This window comes from Melanerpes formicivorus, unplaced genomic scaffold (genome assembly GCF_026170545.1).
Source record: "Melanerpes formicivorus ecotype bairdi unplaced genomic scaffold, bMelFor1.0.p_v2 SCAF_14, whole genome shotgun sequence".
NCBI classification, from domain to species: Eukaryota; Metazoa; Chordata; class Aves; order Piciformes; family Picidae; genus Melanerpes; species Melanerpes formicivorus.
This window is the reverse complement of record NW_027142366.1, coordinates 19,499,699-19,522,279: the sequence shown is the minus strand read 5'-3', so window position 1 is coordinate 19,522,279 and position 22,581 is coordinate 19,499,699. Positions and strand designations below refer to the sequence as shown.

General features: G+C 60.1%; 1 protein-coding gene across 1 annotated transcript in view; it reads left to right on the top strand.

Moving 5' to 3' along the window:
- Positions 1-22,581, top strand: part of RAB11FIP3 (RAB11 family interacting protein 3) — a 107,890-nt gene that overhangs the window by 1,528 nt on the left and 83,781 nt on the right. The window contains 1 exon segment of the mRNA XM_068147326.1: positions 22,020-22,113. Within this exon segment, the coding sequence (XP_068003427.1) occupies positions 22,020-22,113 (94 nt within the window).

Sequence of the window (22,581 nt, the reverse complement as noted above, 5' to 3'; positions counted from 1 at the left end):
GCTGTAGCTGCTGTGTGTGGCTTCAAGTGGCATGACAAAGCAAATCCTCGGGTGTGAAGGGTGTGCTGGGGGAGGAAGGCTTCTCCTCCTGCCGGGACAAGCACCTCTCCGGGAAGCAGCAGAGGGAGTGCTTTTGGAACGCAGCCCTGGGAAGCGGCGCTGGGTGCCAGCGCTGTCAGCTGGGGGCAATGGGCGCAGCGGTGCAGCAGGCAGCGCTTACCGCTCCCGGCGCGATTAGCCAGGCAGCGGCACGGCGCCGGGGGGCACCGCCAGCACCGGCTGCTGCAGCCGCCGTGCCACCAACCTCGGTCAGCACTCTGCATCTTCCCTCCGTGGGCTGGGCTCTCTGTGCCCGCTGCTGTGCCCCCTCGTTGCTGCAGCCAGCAGAGGCGTCCGAGTCGCCCGGTGGAGGTCACAGATGCTGTCTGTGCACCGTGGCCATCGCTCTGGGGTGCAGCAGGAGCCTGCCAGGGAACCATTTGCTTTCCCACGCCTCTCCCTAGGCGTTTGCTGTGGAGCAGCCCGAGTCAGTGGGAAATGAGGGCAGGCAGAGGGTGTGTGCGTGGCAGGGGACGTGGCAGGTGGCTGCTAGCGCTGGCAGCGTGCGTGGCTCAGCCCAGGCCTGCCGCTCCAGCCCCGGGCAGCACCTCCGGCAGCACCTCGGGCAGCACCTCCTGCCTGCCTTCTGGCACGGGAATGGTGCCAGAGAGTCAAAGGGGTGGCACAAGCCTGCAGAGTGCTCTGAGATCTTGGCCTGAGGAGGGGCTGTCAGCTGTTGAGGTCTCTCCTAAGGTGAAGCAGGAAGGGTGATGTAGTGAAGCAGGGGAGACTGAGAGTGGAGAGGAGGAAGAAATCCTTGGCAGTGAGGCTGGGGAGACTCTGGCCCAGGCTGCCCAGGGAGGCTGTGGCTGCCTCCTGCCTGGAGGTGTTCAGGGCCAGGCTGAATGAGGCCTTGAGCAGCCTGTGCTGGTGGGAGGGGTCCCTGCAGGGGCTGGCACTGGATGATCTCTCAGGCCCTTTCCAACCCAAACCATTCTGTGACTGTCCAGGGCAGGTTTGTGCCTCTTGAAGCTGTTTGGACAGACCCAGCTGAGAAGTGGCTGTCTGCAGGCTTCTGGCCTCGGCTGTGCCTTTAGAGCTCCTTCTGCCTTCCTGCTGAGCACAGCTCCCAGTAGTGCTGTCCATGCTGAAGTACACTGTGCTGCTCAGATCCATTCATCTTCAGCAAGAGGCTTCCGTAGCTGCAGAGCAGCGCTTCCAGGGTACACCAGGTGCTGAACACCCTTGGGAGGCTGGTGTGCCAGCAGGTAATGGGCACCCCAGGGAGCACAGCCTGGTACCTTCTGCAGAGGCTTACCAGAGAGGAAAGGTCCTGCTTGTGGTGGCTCTGCCTGCCTTGTGGCAAGCCTGCAGCTCAGAGAAGCAAGAAGCCGCACTGAGGGTGAAGGAGAAGGGGTTGGTGGTGGTGTAAGCTGCCAGCAGCAGTAAAGGGAGGAGTTCAGGGGGACTTCCTTGACCTGTTTTAACAGATGTGATGTGGGGGGCTCTTGAAAAATGGAAATCCAGCTCAGGACAGCAGCATTGCCCCAGGGGAGGTTTAGGTGGGACGTTAGAAGAAATTTCTTCCCTGAAAGGGTTCTCAAAGCCTGCCCCAGGCTGCCCAGGGAGGTGTTTGAATGCCTGTCCTAGGAGCTGTTCCAGAGAGGCAGAGCTGTGGTGCTGAGGGCTCAGCCCCAGCCTTGGCAGAGGTAGGGAAGGGTTGGGCTGGGTGATCTTGAAAGGGCTTTGCCAGCACCATGGTTCTGTGCCCTCTGAAGGAGAGGAGGTGAAGTGGTGTTAGGACACTAAAAGGACATTTGATGATGTAAGCCAAGGTTGTACTGTGACTGAAACTGGGAAGCCTGCAAGGGAGGTGAGGGTGTGATGGCTCATGAAGGTATTGGGCAGCAGGGAGCTAAGGAGGGGCAAATTCCACTCCTCTTACTGCCCCCCTCCTCAGCAAGAGGAAGAGGAACCTGCTTCCTACTCCTCTCTTCCTCCTTGCTCCTGGCAAGGTCTGCATAGGGAGGTGGTGGAACAAACCTCTCAGTTCAGTCCTGGGAGCCAGCTGGCTAAGAGTGGGGCTCAGAGGGGGGCTAAGGAGATGTGGGGAGCTGGAGAGCAGCAAGTGCTGCCCTCAGTGAAACACCAGAGGCAGTTATGGGCTCCTGAGCTTGGCCTGGTGGAGCAGTTGGCTGAAGTGGTTGTTAGCTGAATGTCAGAGGAGCCCAGCTGGCAGCTGTGCCATGGAGGGGACAGGGCTCTGAGCTTGCAGGCGAGTGACACAGCTCTGAGCTTCCAGTCTGAAGGGTCTGATCTCTGTGTGATGAAAACCAGGGGCAGGTAAAGAGGGGGCTGGGGAGCTGGTCTGCATTGCTGCTGAAGCAGCTTGGGTGCTAGCTCAGGAGGCTGAACATCTCCCTTCTGAGGAGAGGGTCTGATCAATGCTGATCAATACTTCACAGGTGGGTGTCAGGAGGGTGGCACCAGGCTGCTGTCAGTGGTGCCCAGAGACAGGACAAGGGGCACTGGGCACAAACTGGCACATCAAAAGTTCCATCTGAGCATGGGGAGGAACTTCTGTGACTGAAGGGTGCTGGAGGCCTGGAGCAGGCTGCCCAGGGAGGTGCTGGACTCTCCATCTCTGGAGAGCTTCCAACCCCCCCTGGTTGGTGGCCTTGGCAGGGGGGTTGGACTGAATCTCCAGAGGTCCTTCCAAGCCCTGCCAGCCTGTGATTGTGTGGTTGTGCAAAGACTCCCTTGAAGAGCTTCATGGCCGTGGTGTTGGCAGTGACTGTTGGTGTGCCGCAGATGAGGTCAGGGCATGGACATTCACAGGCAGTTTGTTCTCATCTGGTATGATAAAGGTGGGTAAAGAGTGAGGCTGTGCCAGTCCCCTCCCCCAGAAAGGTGTTTGGAGAGGGTGATGCTGAGGTCCCAGCAGCTGGGACACTCCAGGATAGGGGTGGCCTTGAGCAGAGGAGATGCAGCCCTGTGATGCTCCTCCAGCTGTCTGGATGTTTGTGCAACACAGACTGTGGAGACCCTTGAAAAGCTTTCTAGGAGCAGCTGTATGCTCCATGGGCTTCTAAACAAGGTCACAGCCTGGCAGGGACTGGAAGGAACCTCTGGAGCTCACTCACCCAACCCTCTGCTCCAGCAGGGCACCCCCAGCACCCTGCCCAGCAGCACAGTGCCCAGGGGGGGTTGGAAGCTCTCCACACCAGCAGACTCCACAACCTCTCTGGGCAGCCTGCTCCAGGCCTCCAGCAGCCTCACCCCAAACAACTTTCTCCTCCTGCTCAGCTCCAACCTCCTGCCTGACACTTTCTGCCCCTTGAGGTATGTGTGGAGGGTTCCTGAGGACAGTTTGTCTTTTCCTGCAGGACCTCTGGAACTGTCACAGGCAGTGGGAGGCAGCTCCTAGCAGTGCTGTGTTGTCATCTCCTGCACCTCCCCAGGGGCTGATCCTCCCTTCGTGCTGCTGTAGCAGCAAAAGGGAATGCTGCTGCTGGCAGCAGAGGCTGGGGTAAGGCTGGGTCAGGGAGTAAGGCTGTGTCAGGCAGCAAGGCAGCTTCCCATAACGCTGCTGTCCCCTTGTGGAGCAGGAAGGGCTGTGTCTGGGGGGCTGTGGGATGCAGTGCTCTCAAAGCAGCAGAGGGCTTCTCGGTCCTGCCGCTGCTGCCCTGGCACTGGCTGTGCCCTGGCACTGGCTGTGCCCAGAGGCCAAGGCTCTCCCCACAACGAAGTTAGTGAGGGGCTTGGAACACAGCCCTGTGAGGAGAGGCTGAGGGAGCTGGGGTTGCTTAGCCTGGAGAGGAGGAGACTCAGGGGTGACCTCATTACTCTCTACAACTACCTGAAGGGGGGTTGTAAACAGGCAGAGGTTGGTCTCTTCTCCCAGGCAGCCAGCACCAGAACAAGAGGACACAGTCTCAGGCTGCGCCAGGGGAGGTTCAGGCTGGAGGTCAGGAGGAAGTTTTACACAGAGAGAGTGATTGCCCATTGGAATGGGCTGCCTGGGGAGGTGGTGGAGTCACCATCACTGGAGGTGTTCAGGAGGAGACTTGATGGGGTGCTTGGTGTCATGGGTTAGTTGATTAGGTGGTGTTGGATGATAGGTTGGACTCGATGATCTTGAAGGTCTCTTCCAACCTGGTTTATTCTATTCTATTCTCTATTCTCACTGCTTTTGTTACTGGCTGGAAATGCAGCAGAACCAAGTGGCTGGAAGCCTTCAGAAGCCATCCTGCTGCTGCCTTGACTTTTCTCTCCTTCCCTTTGTGGTTTTGATCCAGAAGTCAGTTGGAGGTCAGAAAGCTTCTTGCACCCCTGAGCTCGCTGCCTCTGCTCCCTACAGCTCCCAGAGTTTGTGGAACCTGTTTCCAAACACCCCAAGCTCTGCAGCACCTCTGTGCTCCTGACACAGCTTCAGCCTCTCTCTTAGCCTCCTGCTGATCCATTCCAGCTTCATTTCTATGGCCTTTGGTTCACCTTCTTTCCCATTTGCATCCTTCAGGTGTCTGCCCCTGCCTGCCAGCCTTGCTCTGCCCCCACACCAGCTACTCCTCACCTCAGCCCTCCATGCTCAGCCTTTAACCCTCCCTTCTCTGGTGGCTTCTGAGGCTTTTTATCAACCTTCTTGTGCTTTCCTGGCCTCTCACCACCTTTTCAGCTTTGCTGTCCTGAGGTGCCCAGCCTGAGCTGCAGGAGCAGGGCAGGTCTGGGGGTGGCAGCTTTCACTCCAGGCAGTGGCTGGGGCCAGTCAAGGCCTTCAGGTTTGTTTCCACACAGGACAATCTGCAAGGTTTGGCAGCTGCCTCCTGGAACGAGGGCTGCAGGGTGGCAAACTGCAGCTCTTCAGTGGCTTGCTGCTGCTGAATCCAGGCTTGCTTTTCCTGCTCATCTCTGATGGGTCCCCTGGGAATTGCACACAGACCCTGCATCAAGTGCTCCTTCCCACCAGCACAGTCCTCTCTTGGAGCTGGTGATGCTGCATCTGGTTGTGGATATCCTCCTGACTCCCCTTGGCCTTCTCCCACTTCCCTGTGAACTCAAACAGTTTGGATCACTCTCAGGGGGAATCCTCAGTTATTTTTGTTGTACATTTTGGGAGGGTTCTTGCTGCCCTTGGAGTCAAGGAAATGGACTCACAGCCACACAGACTGCCTTGGGTTGGAAGGAACCTCAGAGACCATCCAGTTCCTGCCCCCTGCCGTGGGCAGGGACCCCTCCCACCAGCACAGGCTGCTCAAGGCCTCATCCAGCCTGGCCTGGAACACCTCCAAGGAGGGAACATCCACAGCTTCCCTGGGCAATCTCCCCAGCTCCCCTTCAGGTACTGGGAGGCTGCTCTGAGGTCTGCCTGGAGCCTTCTCTTCTCCAGGCTGCACAGCCCCAGCTCTCCCAGCCTGGCCCCACAGGGGAGGTTCTGCAGCCTCTGATCATCTCTGTGGCCTCCTCTGGAGCCTCTCCAGCAGCTCCAGGTCCTTCCTGTGCTGGGGGCTCAGAGCTGGAGGCAGTGCTGCAGGTGGGGGCTGAGCAGAGCAGAGGGGCAGGATCCCCTCCCTCCTCCTGGCTTTGCTGATAAGGCAGTGGCTAAAACACTCTTGCATGGCCCTGGGCATGGCTGTGGCCATCCCTCTGTGTGTTGGAAGGGGAGCACCCCTGAACTCTGTGGCTTGGCATCACCTAGGGGCTGGCTGTCCCCACAGCAGTCGGTGGCAAAGATCCCATTGGCACTGACCCCAAGCAGGGCTGCCTTGGCCACCTCCCTCCACAGAGGAGCTTTCCTCATGCTCCAGTAACACAGCAGCAGTATTCCACAGCAGCTCAGAGCTGGGAGTTTTCCTTTCCTCCCTCTGAGAGCAAACCACTTCCAAACCACCATATCTGCTGCATTCTGGGCAAGGTGGCTGCTGCTTAGCTGCAGCTGAGTCTGCACAGAGCTTGGGTCCCCTGCAGCTGGCCCAGAGGCTCCCAGCAGGGATGGCTGCTGAGCTCCTGGCCTTCTCCTGCTGAGTCTGAGCTGCAAGTTTCTTGTAGGCCTCCCTTCTGAGCCTGGCTGGGGAGGGTTGGGAGCCTCTCATGGCACAAGCTGGGGCTCACAGCTAGATGTGAGCTGGAACCAGACTGAGGGCTCAGTCTGGCAGCAGTGTGAATGCTCAAAGGCCTGGATTGTCTGCAGGGGCTGGGAGGAGGCTGCTGTGGCAACTTCATCCCAGCCACAGCTTTAAGAAACCCCTCTCCTGGTTGAGAATGCAGCCATTGCTGAGCAGGGGCTGGGTTTGTTTGTGTTACCAGCTGGAAGTGTTCCTCTGGGACTGCACAGAAAGAAACCTTCTTCCCTCCAAGAGAAAGAAAAAGATTCAGGGCTGCCTTGGTGGAGTTGGCTGTGGGCAAGGGCAGCAAATGTGGGATCCAGGCAGCAGTGTCCTTGTGACCCAGAAGGCAAATGGTCTCCTGGAGTGCAGCAGGAGTGTGGCCAGCAGAGCAAGAGAGCTTCTCCTGCCCCTCTGCTCTGCCTCACAGCTGGAGGCCAGGGTCCAGCTCTGGGCTCCCCAGCTCAGGAGAGTCAGGGAACTGCTGGGGAGAGCCCAGGGCAGGCTGCAGAGCTGCTGAGGGGCCTGGAGCAGCTCTGGGAGCAGCAAAGGCTGAGAGCCCTGGGGCTGAGAGCCTGCAGAAGAGCAGCCCCAGAGGGCAGCTGAGCAATGCTCAGCAAGAGCTAAAGGAGCTGTGGGGGACAAGAGGCTGGGGCCAGGCTCTGCTGAGTGCTGCCCAGGGCCAGCAGAAGGGACAGCAAGGGGCAGAAAGTGTCAGGCAGGAGGTTGGAGCTGAGCAGGAGGAGAAAGTTGTTTGGGGTGAGGCTGCTGGAGGCCTGGAGCAGGCTGCCCAGAGAGGTTGTGGAGTCTGCTGGTGTGGAGAGCTTCCAACCCTTGCTGGGCACTGTGCTGCTGGGCAGGGTGCTGGGGGTGCCCTGCTGGAGCAGGGCTTGGGTGGGTGAGCTCCAGAGCTCCCTTCCAGCCCCTGCCAGGCTGCTGGCACTGTGGATGTGTGCTGTGGTGCAGCACCCAGTGATCCCCAGCTTGCAGGCTGGTTTCTCCTGGGTGAGCACTGCTGGAGGCTGGGTCAGGAGCCCTCCCAGGGAAAAGGGATCTCATGAAGAGCTTTTCAGGGCTGAGCCTCTTCTGAGTTTGTTTTTTATGCAATGAAAACTCTTCTCCAGCTTTGCTCTTTGCAGGGAGAGGTGGGGCCCCAGGGGGTGTTCTCCTGTCTCAGGAGCAGGAGGTTTTCTAAGGTTCTGACTAATGGAAACTGGATTGGGGTCACCATAATTAACTGGCTGGAATGTAGTACTGCAGCACAGCCTGATGGCTTGGACCTTTTAGAAGCTTCTCTGCCTGATACTGCTTATAACTGAGCACTCTCAGAGCATGGCAGAGTTGCTTCCACCACTATGGGGTCTAGATGAGGCCATGAAGATGAGCAGAGGCTGTGGAACCTCCCCTGTGGGGACAGTGGCCTTGAGCTGGGAGAGAGGAGACTGAGAGTGGAGAGGAGGAAGAAATCCTTTGCAGTGAGGCTGGGGAGACTCTGGCACAGGCTGCCCAGGGAGGCTGTGGCTGCCTGCTGCCTGGAGGTGTTCAGGACCAGGCTGGATGAGGCCCTGAGCAGCCTGTGCTGGTGGAAGGGGTCCCTGCAGGAGACAGGGGCAGGGGCTGGAGCTGGCTGGTCTCTGAGGTCCCTTTGAGCCCAAGCACTCCGTGGTTCTGTGATTCCTGTAGCTCAGTTGTTGGTGGCTGTGGCCCTGCAGCCTACAGAGTCCCCTCCATGGCACTGCTGCTGCTTGTCAGAGGGGATCCACTCGCAGCCCAGCCCAGCCAATGGCTCCCAGCTGGCCACAGCCTGCAGCCCTGCCTGCACAGGGAGCTCTGCCTCCCTCTCCAGGGGCTCTGTTTGGTTCCCAGTGCCGGGAAGCTGCTGCTCTGGGTCCTGTTCCAGGCAGTGGGATGGCAGAGGTTGTCTTCCCCTATTGCTCCTGCTTGGTTCCATCCTTTCACAGTGCTGCAGGGCTCCTGCTGCAGGGCACAGAACTGGTTCCTCCCTCCGAGCCTGCGGTGAGCAGCAGCAGCCTCCCCCCGCTCGTTCGCTTGCAGACTGCTGGAATGGTTTTGCTTGTGAAAGACCTCTAAGGTGTCTCAGTCCAAGCCCTACCCCAGCACTGCCAGGGCAGCACTGAGCCCCGGCCCTGAGCCCCGGCCCTGAGCCCCGGGCAGCCTCTGCCAGGCCTGGACAACCCTCAAGGGGAAGAAATTGTTCCTCCTGGCCAACCCAAACCTGCCCTGGGGCAGCTTCAGGCCATTGCCTCTTGTTCCTAGGGAGCAGAGCCCAAGCCCCAGCTGGCTGCAGCCTCCTCTCAGGGAGCTGCAGAGAGCAAGGAGGTCTCCCTCAGCCTCCTCTGCTCCAGGCTCAACACCCCCAGCTCCCTCAGCTGCTCCTCCCCAGCCCTCTTCCCCAGACCCTTCCCCAGCCCTGTTGCCCTTCTCTGGCCCTGCCCCAGCTCCTCAATGTCCTCCCTGGGGTGAGGCTGCTGCTGAAGTTCAAACACCCATAGGAAGTGTGGGGATGGTGCTGCCAGACTGCTCCTGGTGAGCTTCTCCTTGGAGGCAGCAGTGCTTCTCCCCTGGCATGGCACAGTGGAGCTGATGTCTGGTGGGCAGGGGGTGGGACAGCACTACAGGACCCAGCAGCAGGCCAGCTCCAGCAGCCTGAAGCTGCAAAAGCCATCTGACTGCTAGGCCTGAGGCCATGGCTGGGCAGCAGGCAGGTGCCCAGGGCTGGCTGGGCTGAGGGAGGGTCTGAGAGCTTGCTGCTGTGCTCAGGGTGTGCCATGTCCCTGCTGGCACAGCCAGGCTGTCCTGCTGGAGCTCTGGGGTTTTGTGCTCTCCATGACTTCCACATACCAAAACACTTCCTCCTGGCCACCCAGCTGTGTTCTGCTGCTGTGCCTCTGCTGGGGATGCTTTCCCCTGAGCTGCAGGACAGCTTTGCTTTGCCAGCCACACCAAGCCTGCAAGGCACTCAGCTTCTCCCGCTGCTGGAGGCCAGCAGTGCCCCCAGAGCTCCTCTCAACCTTCACTGTCACTTGAAAAGCTTTGCATCTTCCATTCCCTTTCCAGTATGAGCTTTGAAGAGGATGCTCCTGCCTGGGGGAGGTCCATGCTGAGCTCTGTTGTGACAGAGTGGTCAGGGCCTGGCAGAGGCTGCCCAGGCAGGAGGTGGTGTGCCCATCCCTGGAGGTGTTCCAGAGCCCTGTGGCCATGGCACTTGGGGCACTAGTGGCCATGGGGCTGGGTTGCTGGCTGGGCTGGATGCTCTGGGAGGGCTTTCCCAGCTGAAGCAGCAGGGCTGTGGTGTCCTGTGCAGGGCTGTGGTGTCCTGTGCAGGGCTGTGGTGTCCTGTGCAGGGCTGTGGTGTCCTGTGCAGGGCTGCTGGAGGCAGGTCCCTGTGTGGCCAGGCTGTGTGATGATGGAGCCCACTTGGGACATTGCTGAGGTCCTCCTGGCCCTCTGCTCAGTCCTGGTGAGACCCCCCCCGCAGTGCTGTGTGCTGGTGAGACCCCCCCCTGCAGTGCTGTGTGCTGGTGAGACCCCCCCTGCAGTGCTGTGTGCTGCTCAGACCCCCCCTGCAGTGCTGTGTGCTGGTGAGACCCCCCCTGCAGTGCTGTGTGCTGCTCAGACCCCCCCTGCAGTGCTGTGTGCTGGTGAGACCCCCCCCTGCAGTGCTGTGTGCTGGTGAGACCCCCCCTGCAGTGCTGTGTGCTGGTGAGACCCCCCCTGCAGTGCTGTGTGCTGGTGAGACCCCCCCTGCAGTGCTGTGTGCTGCTCAGACCCCCCCTGCAGTGCTGTGTGCTGGTGAGACCCCCCCTGCAGTGCTGTGTGCTGCTCAGACCCCCCCTGCAGTGCTGTGTGCTGGTGAGACCCCCCCTGCAGTGCTGTGTCCTACTCAGACCCCCCTGCAGTGCTGTGTGCTGGTGAGACCCCCCCTGCAGTGCTGTGTGCTGGTGAGACCCCCCCTGCAGTGCTGTGTCCTACTCAGACCCCCCTGCAGTGCTGTGTGCTGGTGAGACCCCCCCTGCAGTGCTGTGTCCTACTCAGACCCCCCCTGCAGTGCTGTGTGCTGGTGAGACCCCCCCTGCAGTGCTGTGTCCTGGTATCACAGTATCACTTAGGTTGGAAAGGACCTCGAGGATCATCGAGTCCAACCTATCAACACAGACCCCATGACTAGACCATGGCTCCAAGTGCCACATCCAATCTCCCCTTGAACGCCTCCAGGGTCAATGACTCAACCACCTCCCTGGGCAGCACATTCCAATGCCGAACGACTCGCTCGGTGAAGAACTTCCTCCTCACCTCGAGTCTGAACCTCCCCTGGCACAGCTTGAGACTGTGTCCTCTTGTTCTGGTGCTGGTTGCCTGGGAGAAGAGGCCAACTCCCTCCTGGCTACAACCACCCTTCAGGTAGTTGTAGAGGGCAATGAGGTCACCCCTGAGCCTCCTCTTCTCCAGGCTAAGCAACCCCAGCTCCCTCAGCCTCTCCTCCCAGGGCTGTGCTCAAGGCCTCTCCCCAGCCTTGTTGCCCTTCTCTGGACACCTTCAAGTGTTTCAATGTCCTTCTTAAACTGAGGAGCCCAGAACTGGACACAGTACTCAAGGTGTGGCCTAACCAAAGCAGAGTCCAGGGGCACTATGACCTCCCTGCTCCTGCTGGCCACACTATTCCTAATGCAGGCCAGGATGCTATTGGCCCTCCTGGCCACCTGGGCACACTGCTGGCTCATATTCAGGTGGCTGTCGATCAGCACCTCCAGGTCCCTCTCTGTTTGGGAGCTCTCAGCCACTCTGACCCCAGCCTGTAGCTCTGCATGGGGTTGCTGTGGCCAAAGTGCAGCCCCAGGCACTTGGACTTGTTGAAAGCCATCCTGTTGGACTCTGCCCATCTGTCCAGTCGGTCGAGGTCCCTCTGCAGAGCCTTTCTACCCTCTAATTGACTAACATCTGCCCCTAACTTGGTGTCATCTGCAAACTTGCTGATGACTGACTCGACCCCCTCATCCAGATCATCAACAAATATGTTGAAGAGGACAGGGCCCAGCACTGATCCCTGGGGGACACCACTGGTGCCTGGCTGCCGCTGGCTGTGGCACCATTCACCACCACTCTCTGGGCCCGGCCCTCCAGCCAGTTCCTAACCCAGCACAGAGTGTAGTGGTCCAATCCATGGGCTGACAGCTTAGCCAGCAGTTTGCTGTGGGGGACAGTGTCAAAGGCCTTGCTGAAGTCCAGGCAGACCACATCCACAGCCTGCCCCACAGCCACCAGGCAGTCACCTGATCATAGAAGGAGATCAGGTTGGAGAGGCAGGATCTGCCCTTCCTGAATCCATGTTGGCTGGACCTGAGCCCTTGGCCATGCTTCAGGTGTGCAGTGATTGCCCCCAGGATAATCTGCTCCATCACTTTCCCTGGCACTGAGGTCAGGCTGACCAGACTGTAGTTTCCAGGTTCCTCCATCCGACCCTTCTTGTGGATGGGGACCACGTTGGCCAGTTTCAGTCACCTGGGACCTCACCGGTGAGCCAGGACTGGAGGAAAATGATGGAGAGTGGCCTAGCTAGCACATCTGCCAGCTCTCTCAGCACCCCCCCTGCAGTGCTGTGTGCTGCTTGGGGTCCCAGGTCAGGAGGGAGAGGGACCTGCTGGGGAGCGCCCGGCAGAGGTGGCAGGAGTGGTGACAGGACTTGAAGGCAGGCTGAGAGCCCTGGGGCTGTTGAGCCTGGAGAGGAGAAGGCTGAGCGGGATCTGATCAGTGCCTGTCAATAGGAGGGGTGGGGGCAGGAGGCTGGGGCCAGGCTCTGCTGAGTGCTGCCCAGGGACAGCAGCAGGGGCAGAAAGTGTCAGGCAGGAGGTTGGAGCTGAGCAGGAGGAGAAAGTTGTTTGGGGTGAGGCTGCTGGAGGCCTGGAGCAGGCTGCCCAGAGAGGTTGTGGAGTCTCCTTCCAACCCCCCCTGGGCACTGTGCTCCTCCTCTGGAGCCTTTCAACTGCCCCCCCGCTCCCCCCCCCCCATGTGTTCCTGGGTGCCCTGCTCTGGCAGGGGGCTTGGGCTGGATGATCTCTGGGGGTCCCTTCCGACCCCTCCCATTCTGTGGTTCTGTGATGCTTGCCACCGGTGCTGCTGAGCTGAAGGTCCAGGCCTGGAGCATGCCAGAGGAGGCAGGATGTAGCCAGGCAGAGGGAGGAGGACCTCAGGGGTTAATGAGGAATAACAATCACTGCTTCCTGGTAACATTCACCATTGTGTGCTGCACTTGGAAGCAGAGGTCCCAGAGAGAGCCTCACCATCCATCTGCCTGGGGAGGGCTCACGGCTCCTGTCAGTGCTGCTTGTTTGGGGCACCCAAAACTGCCCAGGCCAAGGAACAACCCAAGGCTCTAATGGGGCAGTGGCAATGCCAGGCTGGGCTTTGGCACTGCCCTGAGGGGGGCAGGGGATGTCTCTTCTTCCAACCTTTGGGTTGTAAGGAGATTTCTCCTTCTTCAGAGTCTCTTGGAGCTGGTACAGGGTAAAGAGTAACTGAACAGCCTTGTGGGTTGTGGAGTAGGAGGGAAGAGGAAGAAACCAAACCAAGGGCCCCAGCCTCTTGCCCCCCACAGCTCCTTTAGCTCTTGCTGAGCATTGCTCAGCTGCCCTCTGGGGCTGCTCTTCTGCAGGCTCTCAGCCCCAGGGCTCTCAGCCTTTGCTGCTTCCAGAGCTGCTCCAGGCCCCTCAGCAGCTCTGCAGCCTGCCCTGGGCTCTCTCCAGCAGATCTCTCTCTCCTGCACTGGGGAGCCCAGAGCTGGAGCTGAAAACCCCAGCACAAGAATGTGTTGAGTGGAGCTTCAGCTCTCCTCAGCTCCCTGCTGTAGCCTTGTGGGAACTGCTCCACAGCAAACCAGAGGTTTGTGTCCCTGAAGCTCCACCAGGCACCACAGAGCGCTCAGCACCTTCAAATAGCCTCCCCTCCGTGGGTGACCTCCTGGCATGTTTGCCTGGAGCTGCCTTTGCTCTTCAGCTGAGCTGCTGTGGGTTTTGTGCCCCACTTCTGCCCCAGCAGGATGCTGCTGCCCTGAGCCCCGAGGGGACTTCAGCTGTGGCACTTGGCTGTCCCCCAAGGGTGGCTCCAGCCTACCTGGGCTTTGTCTAAGGAGTAACCCAGCACTAAACCTCCTGATCCAGTTCTCTGCCTCTGAGCTGTTTGCAAGGGTGAGAACAAGATTCCCTCTGTCATCAGAGCAACAAAAGCTGGGAACAAAGCTCTGTGGTGTTCTGCAGGGTGGAGGCAGAAGGCTCTTCGAGTTTCATTGAGCAGATGAAGATGCTTCTGGAGGAGCAGCTCTTGTGAAGCTTTTGAGCAGGGAAGCTGGAACACTTCAGTCAGGCTCAGTGAAACTGGGCTGAAAACGTTTCAGAGGCACTTCATGTTCCTGGGAACCTTTTCAAACCTTGGAGCTCTCACTCCTCAGTGGCAGCAGTGGCTGGGTTGTGGGAAGCAGTCCTGCCTGAGGGTGAGAAGTCCCTTTGTTGGAGAAGGCCTTGGGGCTGTCAGCTGGTGACAAAGTCCCCAGGAGCCAGCAGTGGTCCCTGGCAGCCCAGAGCCAGCTGAGTGCTGAGCTGCAGCCAGAGCAGGGAGAGCAGCAGCACAGGGAGGGGATTCTGCCCCTCTGCTCTGCTCTGCTCAGCCCCCACCTGCAGCACTGCCTCTAGCTCTGAGCCCCCAGCACAGGAAGGACCTGGAGCTGCTGGAGAGGCTCCAGAGGAGGCCACAGAGATGATCAGAGGCTGCAGAACCTCCCCTGTGGGGCCAGGCTGGGAGAGCTGGGGCTGTGCAGCCTGGAGAAGAGAAGGCTCCAGGCAGACCTCAGAGCAGCCTCCCAGTACCTGAAGGGCTCCAGGAGAGCTGGGGAGGGACTTGGGCCAAGGGCTGGGAGTGCCAGGCCCAGGGCCAATGGCTTTGAGCTGGGAGAGAGGAGACTGAGAGTGGAGAGGAGGAAGAAATCCTTTGCAGTGAGGCTGGGGAGACTCTGGCCCAGGCTGCCCAGGGAGGCTGTGGCTGCCTCCTGCCTGGAGGTGTTCAGGACCAGGCTGGATGAGGCCCTGAGCAGCCTGTGCTGGTGGGAGGGGTCCCTGCCCACGGCAGAAGGGGCTGGAGCTGGCTGGTCTCTGAGGTCCCTTCCAGCCCAACCCCTGCTGTGCATCTATGAGTACAAGGAAGTGGAGCTGCTGAAGCTGTGGTGAGTGCAGAGAAGCCTTGGAGCTGGCAGGGTGAGTGCCTAAAGTTGCTGTGATCAGGCTGGTTGCCTCTTGCAGCCCAGGGGAATTCCTGCCAGCAGGAAGACCCCCAGCTGCTGGCCATGGGCAGCCTGGGCTGCTGCAGAGCTTCTGCTGCCCAGCTGCATGCCAGGGGCCTGGCTGGGTGCACTGATGTGTTCTGGTTTCCTGTGAAGGGTGGGCAGGAAGGATCCAGGGCCTCAGGCTCTTTGTGGCTACCAGCTCTTTCCAGCATCCTCTGGCTTCTCTGTCCTTTCCCTCCTGGAATTTGGAGTGCTGGAAGGAAAGGTTTTTGCTTTGGACACTTGTGCTCATCCCTGTGGCCTTGGCAGGGGAGCACAGGAGGCTTCCTTCCCTGCAGCAGCTTTGGGCTTGTTCTTGGCTCACAGCTGCCTTGGAGCTGCTGTGGTAGATTCTAAGCCATTACATCTTCCAAAAAAGGGAAGCAGTGTTTGCCTGGGGAGGGAATTCTCTCCTGGTTGCCATGGGTCCACATCCCTCTCCTGGAATTTCCTGTGCTGCAGAAGGAGAGGCTGCTGAGCAGCAGTGCCCCAGAGCTCAGGCCAGGAGCTGCCCCACGCAGGTGACAGCCACCAGCAGCTGGGGGCCTGCCAAGCTGCCCTTCTCTTGGTGTAACAGAACCACAGACTGGCTTGGAAGGGACCTTCAGGATCATCCAAGCCCCTGCCATGGACAGGACACCTCCAGCCAGGTTGCTCAGGGCCTTGCCCAACCTGGCTTTGAGCAGTGCAGGCTTGGAGCTTGCACAGCTTCTGTGGGCAGCCTGTCCCAGAGCCTCTCCACCCTCCTGGGGAACAATTTCTTCCCAATGTCTGATCTTAAATCCAGCTTCTTCCACTCTGAAGCCATCAGCCTCATGCTGCTACTCTCAGCCCTTGTCCAAAGTCCCTCCCCAGCTCTCCTGGAGCCCTCATCAAATACTGGAAGGTTGCTCTGAGGTCTGCCTGGAGCCTTCTCCTCTGCAGGCTGCACAACCCCAACCCTCCCAGCCTGGCCTCCCAGCAGATGGCTTCCAGCCTCCCAGCACTGCTGTGGCCTCCTCTGGCCCTGCTCCAGCAGCTCCCTGCCTGTGCTGTGCTGAGGGCTCCAGAGCTGCCCCAGCCCTGCAGGGAGGTCTCAGCAGGCACAGCAGAGGGGCAGAATCCCCTCCCTGCCCCTGCTGCCCACACTGCTGGGGAGCAGCCCAGGCTGGGGCTGTGCTGCAGAGGGTGGAAGGAAGGTTTGCTGGGCAGGTGTATGGAGGGGTGAGGATGTTGGCTCCCTGGGCAGGTAGGAGGGGAGGGAAGCTCCTTCTCCATGGGCAGCTTGCTCAGGTTGCTTGAAGGAAACACTGCTGCTGCTGGAGGGTCTCTCCTTCACCTCCTGGGGGATTCCTCTCCCACTCCAGCTCCTGGAACACTTGCAGGCTGGTGAAGAACCACAGGAGGCTTACTGCCTTTTTGCCTTCAGCAGCAGCCTTGACTCCTCCTGCAGCAAGAAGTGATGCAGATGAAGCAGAGGGGAGCTGTTCCCTGTCTCTGAAAGCTGCCTGGGCTCTTGGTTCCAAGTTGTGAACTGATAGCAGAGAGCCTCTGGGGCTGGGGTGAGAGCAAGGACACTTGAGCTGGTGTCTGCTCAAGATCAGGTGCAGAAAGCAGCCTCTGTGAATGGCAGCTCTGGTGGATCCTGACAGAGAGGCTGGAGCAGACACCGTCTGCCTGTGAGCTCCTGCTGGAGCTGCTGAAGAGCAGCCCTGGCTAAGTGCCCCCACGTGTGAGATACACACGGCAGCGAGCCAGCAGGGGAGCCCTGCCCCTGGAGGGCATTCTAGAGCTTACTTAATTAGGTGTAATTGCAGCAGCACAGGAACCTGCTCAGAGCTGCTGCCTGCCTGCCTGCTGCACTGCACCACAGCCACTCTGACCCCCTCCAAACGCTGCTGCAGCCAGGTGCAATCCAGGTTCTCATCCTGCGTGGTTGTGGGGATGGAGCTGCAAATGTGGAGTGCTGGGAAAGGCTTTGGGAATCACAGAAGGGTTTGGATTGGAAGGGACCTTCAAGCTCATCCAGCTCCAGCCCCCTGCCATGGGCAGGGACAGCTCCCACCAGCACTGGCTGCCCGAGGTCTCATCCAGCCTGGCCTCACAGGGGGGAGCAGGTTCAGGAGCTTGTGGGCAGCCAGAGGCCGGGGCAGGGACGTCCCTGCAGCCCCCCAGTTCTGTTGTGGCTGCTGGGAGATGCTGGCACACAGGATACAGCTGCTGCTGTCCCTGGGCAGCTTCTCACTGTGGCCGAGGGGAGGCACTGCTGAGGGTTTCTCTCTTGTGGGGAAGAGGAGGCTGAGGAAGACCTCATTGCTCTCTGCAGCTCCCTGAGAGGAGGCTGCAGCCAGCTGGGGCTTGGGCTCTGCTCCCTAGGCTCAGGGGACAGGAGGAGAGGCAATGGCCTGAAACTGTGCCAGGGGAGGGTTAGGTTGGCGAGGAGGCAAAATGTCTTTGGTGGCAGAGTGGTCAGGGCCTGGCAGAGGCTGCCCAGGGAGGTGGTGGAGTCCCCATGCCTGGAGGGGTTGCAGAGCCCTGTGGCCATGGCAGCTGGGGCCAGGGTTTGTGCCCATGGTGGGGCTGGGTGGGTGACCTTGAGGGCTTTTTCAACCCAAAGCATTCTCTGATCTTTATGTCTGTGTGTGCTGAGCTCCTCAGAGTGTCAGTGGCCACTGACTCAGGCTGCTGCTGGTGTCTCAATTGGTCAATTAATGCTCAGGGTCCATCTTAGCCTGGAGCAGCAAGTGCAGGCAGGTTTGGATCAGCTCAGCCACACTGCCAGGGCCCTGAGCCTCAGAGAGGGTTTTCCAAGCTTTTCTGAAGAAGAGTTGGAGCAGAGGATCCCTGAGGTCCCTTCCAGCCTGGGCTGCTGTGATCAGCTGCATGGCTTTGCTTTGTTTGCTTCACTCAGGTCAGGGTTGTGAGATCTGAAGCAGCCTTTCCCCTGCTTACGGCTGGGTTGCCCCCCCCGGGGGTTCTTTGGTGTCAACAAACACCATGGTGTGGCACAGGAGCCTGGGGGGCACTGACAGCACCAGAGGCAATGGCCTCAGCTTGCCCCAGGGCAGGTTCAGGTTGGCCTTGAGGAACAATTTCTCCCCAGCAGGAGTTCCCAGGCCCTGGCCCAGGCTGCCAAGGGAGGTGGTGGAGTCCCCATCCCTGGAGGGGTTCAAAGCCACCTGGAGATGGTGCTGGGGGAGGAGGTTTGGTGGCAGTGGCTGAGCAGTATCACAGAACCACCACTTAGGCTGGAAGGGACCTCAGAACTCCAACCCTTGCCCTGGGCAGGGACACCTCTCAGCTAGGCTCAGCTGCTCAGGGCCTCATCCAGCCTGGCCTTCAGCACCCCCAGGCAGGAGGCAGCCACAGCCTCCCTGGGCAGCCTGGGCCAGAGCCTCAGCAGCCTCACACTCAACAACTTCTTCCTCAGCTCCACTCTAACCCTGCTCTGCCTCAGCTCCAAACCCTTCCCCCTGGGCCTGCCTCAGACCCCCTCAGCCAAAGTTCCTCTGCAGCCTTCCTGCAGGATCCCTTCAGCTCCTGGCAGCAGCTCTGAGGAGCCCCTGGAGCCTTCTCCTCTGCAGGCTGCACAGCCCCAGCTCCCTCAGCCTGTGCTCCCAGCAGAGCTGCTCCAGCCCTGGCTGCATCTTTGTGGCCTCCTCTGGCCTCTCTCCAGCAGCTCTGTGTCCTTCTGCTGCTGGGGACAGCAGAGCTGGAGGCAGGATTGGAGGGGAGGCCTGGGCAGAGCAGCAGTGCTGCCATTGTGACCCTGGGTGTTTGGGTTGATGATCTCAAAGGTCTCTTCCGAACTCAGCAGTGCTGTGGGTCTGTGCCATGAGGGTTTCCCACCCTGCATGGTGCTGGGGGGCTGCCCCCAGCCCTGCCTGGCCTGTGCCTCATGCTCATCAGCGCTGCTGGAGAGCTTGCCATGAGGGGCTGGCAGGGCTGATGAGAGGGCACTTGAGCTTCTGGAATCTCTACAGGCAGAGAACAAATGAAGCTGCAGCTTCTGAGCTGGGGAAGCTGCCAGATGAGGTAACTGGAGCCCACCGGCTCCTGAGAGCTGCTTCTCATGCTCTGAGAGCCCTTTGTTAGCACACCAGAGCCTGACCCAGCCAAGGCCAGGTGTGCTGGCTGAGTCCTGCACTTGTTACCTGTCTGCCAGAACAAATCCCCATCGGGCTGGGGGAGTTGCTGGGCTTGTCTCCTCCTCTGTCACAGTGAGGCAGCAGGTTGGCAAAGTCAGTGCCAGGCTGGACCTGGGGGTTTCTGCCATGGCAGGCCCAGAGGGGCTCAGCCCAGTGCTGGTTGTGGTCTCAGCTCTGGTTTCATAGAATCACAGAGGGGCTTGGCCTGGAAGGGGCCTTCAGGCTCATCCTTCTCCAACCCCCTGCCATGGGCAGGGATACCTCTCACTAGCCCAGGTGCCTCAAGGCCCCATCCAGCCTGGCCCTGAGCCATGGTTTGCTCCATGCTGTGGGGCTGGCAGAAGCAGAGACATCTCCTGCTCCCCCACATGGAGTTGGAAACCCCCTGGAGGTTCACAGATGCACAGGATGGGTTCAGCTTCCCCTGCCATGGGCAGGGACACCTCCCACCAGCACAGCCTGCCCAAGCCTTCACCCAGGCTGGTCTTGAACACCCCCAGGGAACATCCACAGCCTCCCTGGGCCAGAGTCTCCCTCCCCACACTCTCTGCTAAGAGTTTCTTCCCCATCTCCATTCTCAGTCTGCCCTCCCATGCTCAGAGGTGCAGCTGGGCATCTGTGCCACGCTGCAGGTGTGATTTTTCCTGAGTAAACACAGAGCTGGGGCTGGGAGAAACACAACACAAAGCAGCAGCCCAAGGGCTGGTGCTGAGGAGAGTCAGGAGGTGCTCAGCACCTCGCCCGGGCCCTGCTGTCCTCCTCAGCCTTCAGCCTCCGGAGCTCTCCTGCCCTGCCAGGGGAGGGTTGGTGATTCACCAGCCTCTTCCCCGAGAAGAAACCAAAAGCAGAGTGAGTCAGGGCTCGTGGCTGTGCTCCTGGGAGCTGAGCAGGGCCAGCCCAGCACCCTGCCTGGGCCTTCCTCCTGTGCGTCAGCGCCGGGGGAGGAGGAGGAGCAGAGGCTGATGGAGTTTGGCAGGGCAGTGCTGTGGCCAGCTTGGAGTACAGAGCTAATTATAGAATCCCAGGCTGCTTTGGGCTGGAAGGCACCTTTCAGCTCATCCAGATCAACCCTGCAGCCAGCAGGGACAGCTGCAGCCACAGCAGGCTGCTCCCAGCCCCAACCAACCTGCCCTGCACTGCTGCCAGCCATGGGGCAGCTCCACCTCTCTGGGCAGCCTGGGGCAGGCTCTCCCCACCCTCACAGTCTCATCTCAATCTCCCCTCTGCAGTTCCTTCTGCCACTTCTCCCACCCTGCTGCCTCCTGGGTTTGTGTCTCATGGCTCTAAAGCAGCCAAAGCTTCCTCAGTGTCTCAGGATGGGGCAGGACTTTTGCACTGTGAGGCTGCTGAGCCCTGGAGCAGGCTGCCCACAGAGGTTCTGGAGTCTCCTTCTCTGCAGAGCTTCCACCCCCCCCCGGATGTGTTCTGTGTGCCCTGCCCTGGGTGCCCTGCTCTGGCAGGGGGTTGGGCTGGATGGTCTCAGGAGGTCCCTTCCAGCCCTCCCATGCTGCAGCTCTCATGTCTCATAAAAGCCAGGGGCTGTCTGCTTGCAGCAGAGGACACTCAGCTCAGCTCAGCTTGAGAAGCATCCCTGCTGCAAAGGGGCTGCTGGCAGCCTGTAAGGAACAAACCAAACCTCTTTGAAGGCTCTTAGAGGGCCATGAGGAATGACTGGATTCCTAGAATGGGTTGGGTTGGGAGGGACCTTCAAGATCCCCCAGTGCCACCCTCCTGCCGTGGGCAGGGACCCCTCCCACCAGCACAGGCTGCTCAAGGCCTCATCCAGCCTGGCCCTGAACACCTCCAGGCAGGAGGCAGCCACAGCCTCCCTGGGCAGCCTGTGCCAGAGTCTCCCCAGCCTCACTGCCAAGGATTTCTTCCTCCTCTCCACTCTCAGTCTCCTCTCTCCCAGCTCAAAGCCATTGGTCCTGGGCCTGGCACTCCCAGCCCTTGTCCCCAGCTTTCTGGAGCCCTTCAGGTCCTGGAAAGCCTCAGGCTGTTTTGCACCCAGGCTGTTTTGCCTGTTGTGCTTGAAGAGCCCAGACCACCCTGGCCAGGTCTGCCAAGTGGCCCTTACTCCACACCTGTGCCAGCTGAGGCCCCACAGGCTGCTCCTAGCAGGCTGATGTGATCCTTCCCCTGGGCATCATCTCATGGGGAAAGCGTTTCAGTTAGTTGGCCTCAGCTGCTGAGCTGGGGAAGTTCCTTAGCACTGAAGCCTCTTCACTGGGCCCTCCTACTGGGCAGCCTCTTATTGAGTCCTCCCAGCTAAGGCAGGACCACAAACCCAAACCAACCCCTGCCAGAGAGGGAGCTGCAGGCAGTGCTGCCCTGCCCTCAGCTCCAGCTGGAGCAGTGGTTTCAGTCCCTCACAGCCCTCACTGCCCCTCTGGGCTGGTTGCTTTAGTTCCCTCCGTGGAGCACAGCCACACTCTGGTGTCAGCTTAAGAAAATTCATGGAATGGTTTGGGAAAGCCCTCCCAGAGCATCCAGTCCAGCCCCAACCCAGCCCCACCATGGGCACAAACCCTGGCCCCAGCTGCCATGGCCACAGGGTTCTGGGGCACCTCCAGGGGTGGGGATGCAGCCAGCTCCCTGGGCAGCCTCTGCCAGGCCCTGACCACTCTGGCACCAAAGACATTTTGCCTCCTCTCCAACCTAAGCCTCCCCTGGCACAGTTTCAGGCCGTTGCCTCTCCTTCTCTCCCCTGAGCCTAGGGAGCAGAGCCCAAGCCCCAGCTGGCTGCAGCCTCCTCTCAGGGAGCTGCAGAGAGCAAGGAGGTTTCCCTCAGCCTCCTCTGCTCCAGGCTCAACACCCCCAGCTCCCTCAGCTGCTCCTCCCCAGCCCTCTTCCCCAGACCCTTCCCCAGCTCTCTTGCCCTTCTCTGGCCCTGCTCCAGCTCCTCAATCTCCTTCCTGCAGTGAGGAGCCCAGAGCTGAACCCAGCACTCAAGCTGTGGCCTCCCCAGTGCCCAGCCCAGAGGCACAATCCCTGCCCTGCTCCTGCTGCCACCCCCCTGCTGCTCCAGGCCAGGCTGCTGCTGCCCTTCTTGCCCCCCTGGGCACCCCCTGGCTCCTCTCCAGCTGCTGGCCCCCAGCACCCCCAGGGCCTTCTCTGCTGGGCACTTTGCAGCCACTCTGCCCCCAGGCTGGAGCCTTCCTGGGGTGGTTGTGACCCAAGGGCAGGACCCAGCCCTTGGCCTTGTTGAACCTCATCCCCTTGGCCTCAGCCATGGCTGCAGCCTGGCCAGGGCCCTCTGCACAGCCTCCTGCCCTGCAGCAGATCAACTCTGGCACCCAACACTGCCACCCAGCCTGGTGTAAGCAGGTTCAGTGTCTGCAGCCCAGGGGTTCTGGCTGTGCAGCCCAGGTGTTTCTCTGCTGGAAGGGCTCTGGCAGCAATGTGGCTCTTTGGTGGTTGCAGGTGAAGGACCTAACAAAGTACCTGGATCCCAGTGGGCTTGGAGTCATCAGCTTTGAAGATTTCCATCGAGGGATCAGAGCTATCAGGAATGGAGGTGAGTTTGCTGCTGTGCTGCAGGCAGCAGTGGAAGCTGCTTGGTGAGAGCAGGCTGGCTGTGGGGCTGGAAGGCACTGCTCTGCTGGGCAGGGGGCAGCTGGTGCAAGTGTGGAGCTCACCAGGGTGGGACAGCAGCTGTGGAGGTGGTTGTGTGCTCTCCATCCTGAGCATATCCCAGAAGGCCAGGCTGGATCCCCAAGGATCATCTGGTCCAACCTTTCCAGGTCCCAGAGGTGGCCCAGCATGTGTGCTGGAAGTGCAGAAGCCACTGAGGGACAGCCCCTTCTGGTCTGCTCTGCTCTCACCCCTGCTCTGTGGGGCTCTGCTGTGCTGGCAGAGCAGTGACTCCTGCCTGACACCCTGCTGGAGCTCTCTGTCTGTCTGGCTGTCTGAGTCAGTGGAAATATCTTCTGAATGCTGGGCATTTGTCACAGGCTCATGGACTGCTTTGGGCTGGAAGGGACCT